Source organism: Eucalyptus grandis, chromosome 11 (genome assembly GCF_016545825.1).
Source record: "Eucalyptus grandis isolate ANBG69807.140 chromosome 11, ASM1654582v1, whole genome shotgun sequence".
NCBI lineage: Eukaryota > Viridiplantae > Streptophyta > Magnoliopsida > Myrtales > Myrtaceae > Eucalyptus > Eucalyptus grandis.
In genome coordinates this window covers 33932609-33942978 of record NC_052622.1, presented here as the reverse complement: position 1 = coordinate 33942978, position 10370 = coordinate 33932609, and the positions used below count along the sequence as shown (strand labels likewise).

The window sequence follows — 10370 nt, the reverse complement described above, 5'->3', positions numbered from 1 at the left end:
CCACTTGGTTTGAGCATTTGAATATCCTCCCCCACCAGAATATTAACACTCATTAGCTGATGCTCATACTAGCAAACTCCACCATCCATATAGCATCAGTACGTATCTTTTCAATTTCAGTAAAAGAATGATCGCACTACAAAAGCCTGTACTTTAGAAAGGCAACATGAGTTATAAGCAGTAAGAGTTTTCCATTTCCCACCATTGATTGATAGTGACTAACTAGTGAGGGAGATGATCTTCCGATGCCCCTTCCCTCCGTTCATTATAATTAAATTCTCTATAATTGAGCCTTGTTACAACATTACAAATTAGGTGGAAAATTACCAAAGGAGGTGGAATAAGCTACTATCGCTTGCAAATCATAGAATGTAATTCTCTTTCTAAATATTCAATCTTACAATTCTGCTATCAAAATAAGGCTAACACCTGGAGTTCAATCTCACAAAAACAAGGGTCTTCTAAGCTTAAGTAAGTCACTTTAGCTTCTAAAGCCTCCTTACATGTCCTAAGTAGTAACTTTGGAAACCATGAGACTCCTATTTGGGAAAACACGTTGGATATAACATCAACTTTATTGGTTTCACTGTGCAATTTATTCCTCATCTGGCAAAGCACATAGAGTTCATCAATTTTCATTATTATCTGCAAGCTTTAAACTTGACATAAGGTTTATTCTATTGACAAGTAAGATCGAAGTCTATCGGTCAAGAAAAATTAATAAGGTGAGGAGTGAGGACTAGAAGGATAGAACCATCCACATTTGTAAGCAGTAATCAATCTGAAGGTTCTCTCATTAACTCATCGAATCTTACCTCCAATCTTAACTGCAGTTACAGTCAATCCAGCACTCCTGCTCCCCAAGCTAGTGGTTATGACTGGTCGATTACTGCATTTGCCTAGAAGTTGTTCCATGTTCCACATATTCGAAGTATACAGTGAACAAGAATGAGATGGAAATGACATGTTATGAAGGAAAAAGTGCAGTGTTGTCTCTTAAAGAACAAGAAACAATAAGGCACAGGTCAAAAGAAACCACTATGAAGTTTCATGTGCATCAAACTTAAGCTTCAAAGTGTAATATCGATAATAACACTTATACAGAGATCACATATCCTTTGATTAACTACTAGTTTAACTCGAATTTTAAATTAAATATATGTGTGTGTGTGTGTGTGTGTGTGTACTCGCATTTCCCAACAAGAAGCAAATGACTTCTTGAATCTTTGTATGCATCAACACGTCGATACCTCCAACAAGCATCAAAGCAACTAAAGTTGACAACGGATACACAGATTCTATCAAAGAAGTGGGTGAATTCTATTACATAATGAAGGGACATCAGGTACAAACAAGGAGGATTGAGCATATTCCTGCAATTGGTTATCGATTGTCACTGAAGATATGTTTATGAAATATCTGTCACTCAGACAATAGCTAAAAGAACTTTAAGAACAAGAACATATTTGCCAACATATCACAGAAAAGTAATGGATGGGTTCCTGCTTTATTTGAAATTGCTAATGGCAATATGATGCTACTGTCTTTGGTGACTTCAAGCAGATCTCCAAGAGAAAGGTAAACTCGTTAAGATCAAACCAAATTGTCTTCCAGTGCATCCTGACTTTTGCTAAATAAAGATCATGCCCACTCTATTCTTTAGTAAATTCACTGCCATTCCTAATTTAGTGGCATCATGTTTTCAATTGGTTAGGCATGCCAACTTATTACAAGGAGGTGGAAGCGAGATCTCCGAACCCTTCCCTCACAAATTAGTTCTTCGAAAAAAGCTACCAGTCAAATTAGGTCAACCAGTTGAACTAAGTCACCACCAACCTTCAACATTCTTTTTCCCAGACGGCATATATAGAAAAACCAAACTCCTCGCAAATTCATTCTTTGAAAAAGCTATATCCAGTCAAATTAGGTCGACAGTTGAACTAGGGCACTACCAACCTTCAACATTATGTTTCCAAGATGGCTTATATAGAAAACCAAACCCCTGGTCCAGTTTTGAAACGACCGTTGAGAATTCAACTTGAAGATCAGAACCAAGTGAGGGAAAACATTATCTGAAATCTCTATAGAACTCAACCAAGAGAACAAGCCATTGACAACCGATTCAGCTCAATACCTCACAAGATTGGCAACTAGCAGTGGCTCGAGATCACACCACACATCCTTCAGATCAGAGACCACTTCACAGTCAAAATTCCTGGGACAATTATATCTGCAGAAAAGAAAATGCCATCCATAGTAAGAGCAAACCTAGGCCAGGAAAATTTGAAGGCAATGTGAGGTAGAGAAGCAAGAAATTCATCATGGCAGATAGATTAGAAAATCAACTTTTGTCTGTACCTTGATAATAGAAGGGACAAGAAACTGATGGTTATGTCCAAATCTTTTATATTCTCCCATTTATAAATATATGAAAATATTTAATCTAAGTGTGATTCTGGAGATTATGCGATATCCTGCTTTAAATGTCAACCAGTTCATCCTTCAAAATAACAGGAATTGAACAAGAGATGGCCTCAACACCCAACAATTTTGTGCTTTCTTGAACTTTCATTTCCCCATAATCATGGCATGATGCCGTCTCTACAAATTGGAAACCTACACAAATTTCCTATTATTGACATTGCAAGCCAAACACAGAGCTGTAAATGGACATCAGAGTAAAGATGGATAAAAACCTGAAATGGGCAAATGGCTTTGCAGAACTATGCAGTTTCTCGTTTCCAGCTCACAATAAACTGGGAAGCTACATAAGCAAACAGGAAAATCAAAAGGTTGATTTTAAAAAACAATTGTTGATGTGTGAGAATTGACTTAAGAAGAATGAGAAGATATTATTCTCAATTCTCAAGTTCCATCAAATGCTCATTCCCTTCAAAATGTAAATTGTTAAAAATGCACTCTGAGGAGGTTCGACATAAAAGAAGGTAGATAAGACAAACTCATAAGGATTTATTGGCTTGCTAGCCAAAATAGCAAAGAAAACGAATGGTCCACTGTGCGCTAGTGCCATGCAATAAATGAAGTGTTCGGAGAAGGACCTCCTGTAATTACATCTTTGACATTTATACCATTTAATAATACATTTTTACTGCTCCAGGCCTTATTAGTTATTATAGTCCCCTCGAGCGTAACAAGGATACCTCGATGCTTCACATTCACATGGCCAATGCTTGTAGAAGTATCTTGATACAGCATAAAGCAACCCACCATATAGAACATGGAAGGTGGAAGTAAATGGTAAACATCCATAAATTTCTCAAAAGAAAGTACACCATTGTGTTACTTGTTGTAAAGAGAGGTAAACCAGGGTTTCAAGTGGGGATCCTACCATGTGAATTAAACCCTCCTTCACTCCATCTGTTTTCCAATACCACTCTCTGCACATGCTGTCATATCAGTTGAACATCTCATTCATGTAAATCCCCAGCTTTCCCACTTTAAGCACGGATGAATATTCTTATGTATAATGAAACCAACAGCAATAATAAGAATCTTCTAAATTCCAATTAACAGAAGCTTCAGAAATTAGTATATGATTACAATTGCATGCTCACAACTTGGCGGAAGATATGTCTCTCAAATATACTGCTCAACGCAGGGTAAAAAAGAAAGGCAAAATTTATTTACCCCTCAGAAAAAGAAGAATTAATAAAGAAGAAAAAATCCTGTCACTCTTGTCACAACAGTATTCGGTATGGGATCAAATTCATGTATATTAACTGCTTTTCGTACCATGGGTAAGTCATGATTTGCACACTACCTACGGAATCAGGGAGAAGCTCTTACAAGGGACAGAAACAAACTAGAGGCTTTATGTCAAGCAGAACGAGAGGAATTTGGTGATAGATCGTAGGAATGGAGTTTAATGGAATCCGTCTGCACATATCATGAACAACCAAACACGAATTAAAGTCATCAATTAAAAGCATGTAAGACAAACCATAAGCTTCGTGAGGATACAGTCCAACAGTCATGTGGACAACATCCCAAGGAACGTTAAAGCGTCGTCTTTTGGGAATGGCTCTCTACCCAACACTACACTTCACATCTTTCATACCCTATATAGCACTTGCCATCACATTTACTTTCTAGAGCAAATACGGTCACAATTTACTTTGCAGTAAATCTGGCTCCACAAATAAATTACTACATACGCATAATCTCCACTAAACCAGCTGGACCGGACAGCCATTCCCTCCATTGAAAAAGGAACGCCGTCAGTGAAAGCTCAGATTACATGCATGCTTAGACAACAAACATGGAGCAACCCAGGGCAACTTTCTCGAAAACATTGAAAAATATCCGTACCACGTTTCAGTCGCTTCAGTTAGATCACTTCTTTCACCCGTGTTATCGAATACCTTGCCAATTACGGAAACGAAGCAAATCCATCCACGAATCAGGGGATCAGAAAGGGGTAATGCTGCGCGGCCTCGTCGTCGAAATGCTTCGGGTACGAGAGAAGACGAGGCGCGCGAGAGAGGAGGATCGCAATCCGAAAGCCCTGCAAATCCGAAAAGGAGAACGAGAAAAGGACAGATTCAAAACTTTTTTCAGCATCGATATGTCATCGTCAAATCGAAGAAAGAAGCGAGGGGAATTACTCGACGTGGGAAGAGAGAGAGAGATCGAATGAAGAATGATCCGAGTAGAAGCGTTACCAGAAATGCGGCCCTTGATCTCAAGAGAGGGCTAGGGTTCTCCTCCATCTGCATCGACGCCATTGACGAACGCGGAGAAAGCACGAATGCAGAGAGAGAGAGACAGAGTCGAAGCGAATGACAGGAGGTTCTAGGCGGGAAAACGTGCATATTCATGCTAATTGATGTGCCTAACGACTTGTGTTTTTTTTTGGGATAATTGCACAAATAGTCCCTAAACTTTGACCAAATATGTAATGTTGTACTTGAACTTTTAATTGATTCAATATGGCCTATGAACTTTAGTCAAATGTGCAATTGAATTTTTAATTGGTTAATGTAATCCGAATTTTTTATAAATGTTCAATACAAAAAGAATAATATTGAACATTTTTATGTAATTTAAGGACTAAATTGAACATGTATCAAAACTTCAATGATCACATTAAATAAATTATATATTCAAGGACGACATTGCATATTAGGCCAAAATTAAAGAATTATAGTAAACAAATTAAAAGTTCATAAATGATATTATATATTAAGCCGTAGGTTAGAGATAATTCATGTTGTTTTCCCATTATCATTAAAAGATTTTAATTGATGTGCCAAGCAACTCAAGTATTTATTTTGTAAATCAACCTTATTATATTCAATATCACTTGTTTATTAGATCCTTCCAATGTAGACAAGTACAACAATCTAGTATTATTGATTATCGAGTATTATCAGTATTGTTGAAATATCCCATGCCACTTGGTATGGAGAGCTATACACTTCTTACGTGCACGTGATCTAAAAAGCCATCGCATATTTATGAATGTCTCTCTTACCATAAAATTGCATTTCAATACGAGGGAATGAGCAAAATAAATTCAGAGCCACGGGCAAGAGAAACTAGACACTTTTTACACAGCAATGTAGACAATCCCAAGAGGCTGCCCTGTATTTCGGATTTATTTCACGTCTTCTGCCAGGAATGAACAATCATATCGAACGACTGGTACTGCATAGTGCATCCCATGGAGCAAACACAGGGTGATGATAATGGCATATTTCATCCAAAAACAATGACAAACACAAGAATATAAGGACTCAAGTGGGGACTCGAACCGAACCACTTCAGTATTAACAAGCACAGCTTCTCCAAAGAGCCGGTATAAGATTCAGTCGGGGTTACACATTTCGCCTGGTTTATGTTTGTCTTCGGTAAGGAATGGTGAATCGCTTCCAAATACAAGTACAACATATATCAGAGGAGAACTGATAATAATTTACTAAATGAAAAATGGGACTTCTTTTCCTGGTCAAAGATTTTATAATTTAGCTGAACCAGCAGATAAAGCATGATTGATGAGCTCCCTTCTCAATATCTTTCCTGCGGGATTCTTGGGGATGCTACTGATAAAAGCGACGCGCCTTATCTTCTTGTGTGGAGCAACCTGCAAATCCAGTTTAATGAAATTAGAGAAAAGGGTTGCGTTGTCTATGGGTTTGGGGCAAAACACCCTGCAAATTCGCTATGTGCTACTCAACTGGAACAAGTCATCTGATTGAGCTATGTTATCCAAGTAAGTTTTAGCAAGTGAAACAAAGGTATCATACAAAAGACCACGCCCATTTTGTTGGATAGATCTAGTAGCATTGACTGCTCGCCAAAAAGTTACGTGACAAATTGGGGTTAAATGGGAGAAAAGAAAAACCTTAGCAGCATGGAATAGAACAAGGGTTGGAGCAGATGCTTTCTTAGGTGATATTAAAACTCATTGAGGTACTCGACTAATCGCCCCGCATACTGTTAAGAACACCAGGTGCCCAGCAAGTCAGTGATTGGGAATCTAAAAGTGTCACCTATGATATCGAGAAAAATAGAGTCCCAGTTGTTCTCGTAGCCAATGAATAGATGCCTCAGCGTTTTCATTTAGCATCTTCAGGACATCAACTCCTCTACTTCCCTAGGAAAATCCCAAAAACTGAAGAAGAGTCTTCCAAAACAGATGAATCCAGGAGGACCATACCCGTTCGGCAATGAAATCCATGATTTCAGATTCTGTAACATATGCACCAGGCTTCCTCACCACAAAAGCCATTGGAACCTGCCCTGCCTCTTCATCAGGATACCTGATTCCAAGCAATACACTTGGATTAGTCTCATTGGTTACTTACGCAATGAGCCACTTAGCCATAAAGAAAGCACATTTATGGATCTCACAACACACCAAAGTTCAACGAGTACATTTTAAGCAGATAAAGATTTGCCTCAAATGTAAATGGGATCGCAACAGTATATCTTCTGTCAATCATCATTTGGCACAATGGTAGGACGACTCGACCTTTTAAACATCGACTCACCAATACTTTGCATGTCCTCCAAGCAATGAAAAGAATAGCGAATGGTGAATAAAAATAAGATAGACTTTGGCTCATGCAAACTCAATGCATCTATGCTTAACAAAAAAAAAAAAAAAAAAAAAAAAACACTCAATGCATCTATGAAGGTTGTAACACAAGCACTGAAGCGTACGGTATCACTGCGGCTTCCGCAATTTGTTGATGAGATTGAAGTAAATGCTCCAATTCAGCAGGTGGAACCTGTAGGATGGGATGAGATTGAGATGACTATTTCTGATTATAGAAAAATGGGAAGCATCAGATTTCCTCAGCAAAAGATTCCTAATGATAGCAGCTACCTGATATGCCTTGTATTTTATCAATTCCTTTAGCCTATCTACAATGTAGAGGAACCCCTCTGAGTCAAAGTAACAAAGATCGCCAGTTTTTAGCCAACCATCAGGGTCCAATGTCTCAGCCGTCGCCTTGTCATCTCCAACATAACCTACATTGAATCATGAAAAATTCAGAACATCAGAGTTTCACGAGTGATACGGGAAGCTCAAAGAGGAGTTCCAGCAGTAAAATGAGAAATCCTTATGCCTGAAGCAGCATAGTAATTGTTGATGTCCAAGGAAACCAGGATATCTAATTTTGTACTGCAATTTTTTGTAAGCAAGTCAGTGTTTTAATAGAAAGACGATCATTTCTTAACTTGATGGTGCTTGAACAAAACGTGCAACAGATCTCCAGATGGGTTTTGTTCACAGATTCCAGGAGGAAAGCAATCAAGGATGAGAGATTGTGGCATGACTATAGACCTTTCATGATGGCTGGGCCACGCAGCCACAATTCGCCTTTGCAGCCAGGAGGTAGAGCTTCTCGAGTAACAGGATCGACTATTTTGGCTTCCATATGCTCAGAGAGGCGACCGACGGAGCCGTATTGCTTGGTCTCATCAGGCCCCATCAAGCTACTTCCTAAGAGGCTCTCTGTCAATGCATAACCCTGAAAAATTCATTCAGACATGTTGATGTAGACACAGCCCTTAGTCACTTACATCTATTGATCTTTCGTATCCATCAACTCAAAACTATGTGCCTGTATCTACTTCCTCATATTCTACAACTCTTTCGCGTCGTCTTCATCCAAAATTCTAGTACAGCACTGTCATGGTACAAATGCGGTTCCTATTGGGGTAAGCTTACTAGTACGAAGTTAGTATTTGGAGGTTAAAAAATACAAGGTACCAGTTTAGGATTTTCGTCACAAGTATACCGGTTTAGAATTTTTGTAGTTAAAAAATTAATTTGGGATAAATTTACCATATGTGCACCGGTTTGAGGTTTTCCTTATACTAAACCTAAAATTAAAGGGATAACTATCTTTTTGGCCAAATAAATTAAAAATATGAAAGCTATGTTAGTTTTAATATCTTTAGCACTCCTAGCATTTTACCTGCACCAGCTCCACGTTAGGGAATTGCTGCTGGAACCGCTCGCAAACCTCCTTCCCGAGCGGCGCTCCGCCACACATGACAGTGTGGAGCGAGCTGAGGTCATACTTCCTGATCAGCTCCGACTTCACCAGCGCTAGCACGACTGGCGGCGAAACCGGCAACAAGCCGACTCTATACTTCTCCACGGCCTTCAGCATGGCCTCAAGCTCGAACTTCCCCATCAAAACCACGGTCGCCCCTATCCCAAAGGCCTTCAATATCCCCGCAAAGCCATACACGTGGAACAGGGGAAGTGGAAACAGCAAAACGGGCTTCGCGCCTAGCTCGGCTTGGCGAGCGCTGGCAAGCCCCGCGATCATGTTTCCGTGGGTCATGAGTACGCCCTTGACCCGGCCTGTCGTGCCCGAAGAGTAGAGAATCGTCGCGGGGTCCGCCTGCGTGACCCGGTTGACATTGCGGAGAACGGGATCGGTCTCCTTCAGTCCGGTCCGGGACAAAGCGGACTCGAACTCGGGCGAGTCGATGAGGATGATGCCGTGCCCGAGCGTAGGCAGCTTGTGAGCTGCTTGGGAGGTGACGAAAGCGAGGACGGGCTGGCTGAGCCCGACCAGGTGGCGGATCTCGGAGGCGGAGCTCAGGGGGTTCGCGGGGGACACGACGATGCCGAGGGAGAGGAGAGTGAAGTAGATGACGGGGACGTAGAGGGAAGGAGGCGGGAGGACGAGGGCGACGTCGTTCTTGGAGAGCGAAGGGAAGCGGCTGGCGAGGAAGGCAGAGAGCGCGGCATTGCGAGAGGAAGCGCGGGTAGGTGACCCGGTGGCCGGTGGCGGCGTCGACGAGGAACGGCAAGGAGGAGGAGGAGGAGGAGGGGATGGAGAGCAGGAAGTCGGTGAGAGAAATCGGGAGGGAAGGAGGAGGGAGAGGGACGGAGGGCCTGAGGCTGTGGAAGGTCCTGGTTTCCGCGCAGAAGCCATTCATGGGTTCGAGTTTTTGGTGCGATGAATAGTTTCAGTCATCCTGAAGTGATGATAATGGCGTCGGCCATGGCGACGAGTGCCCACTATTTCCCGTCTTGTCAGAGAATTAAAAGCACGAGATGATATGACGCATGAACAAAATGTAATTCAAGATGACTAACCACCATTCCCCACTTTTTTATCTTACGGTGTTCATAGCAGAAAAGCTGACAGGTGATGTTAATGCGCACTACCTATAATAACACTTGGCTTAAAAATAGCGATGACACCTTCGCACTCACATGCCCAATCACTGTAAAAGTATCTTAATATGGTATAAATAGGGCGTTTGACTAGACTTTTGAAAAAAGATAAAGAATTTTAGGTTAACGAGATTTTTGAAAATATAAATTATGTTTATTAAATTATAATCTGAAATTTTATGAAGTACAAAATAATGTTTGAAAAACATTATATTTACGTAGAACTTTTTATAATTAGAAAAATAAAAAATTCAATCAAAGAAAAAAGTTGGTCAGTGAAAGGCAAGCGACCACCGGCGATCAAAATCTATTGTTAACGGTCGACACTAAAATTGCAAGACTTCAAGCGACCCTCTATGGTCAACATTAAAAAATACCAAGATAGTAATATCTCTAACTTAGCTTAGCTACCTTCCTTAAAGGATCCTACGGATTTGAGAATAAGAAGTGTTTAGAGAGTCATAGAGAAAATTTGTATAAGCGCACACTTTATTTTAAGGGATTCTACCCAAAACATTACATCTTCTTTGCCTTTTATTGGTATTAAGAGGTCATAAAAAAACAAAGACCAAACTCACAAGTCCTAAAACACACAAAGGCTCTGGAATTTCCGATCAAGAATTATTCTAGGTGATATGAACAATGACTGTAAACAGTAATTTTCCTAGTCTATCTCTACAATACTTCACTACGGTAACCT

General features: G+C 40.3%; 1 protein-coding gene and 1 long non-coding RNA gene across 2 annotated transcripts; both read right to left on the bottom strand.

Moving 5' to 3' along the window:
* Window positions 1-248: 248 nt before the first annotated feature.
* Window positions 249-4793, bottom strand: LOC104426181. Its single transcript, XR_005547807.1, has 5 exons — window positions 4683-4793; window positions 4330-4525; window positions 2697-2764; window positions 2135-2230; window positions 249-899 (listed from the first exon to the last, which is right to left on the bottom strand). It is a non-coding gene; the product is annotated as an uncharacterized LOC104426181 (long non-coding RNA).
* Window positions 4794-5749: 956 nt separating this feature from the next.
* LOC104426178 (4-coumarate--CoA ligase-like 9) lies at window positions 5750-9535 on the bottom strand. Its single transcript, XM_010039138.3, is given in 7 exon segments — window positions 5750-6103; window positions 6680-6782; window positions 7186-7253; window positions 7352-7497; window positions 7814-8000; window positions 8451-9219; window positions 9221-9535. Coding segments are annotated over 7 exon segments (1608 nt in total). The 5' UTR covers window positions 9430-9535; the 3' UTR covers window positions 5750-5977.
* Window positions 9536-10370: the final 835 nt, after the last annotated feature.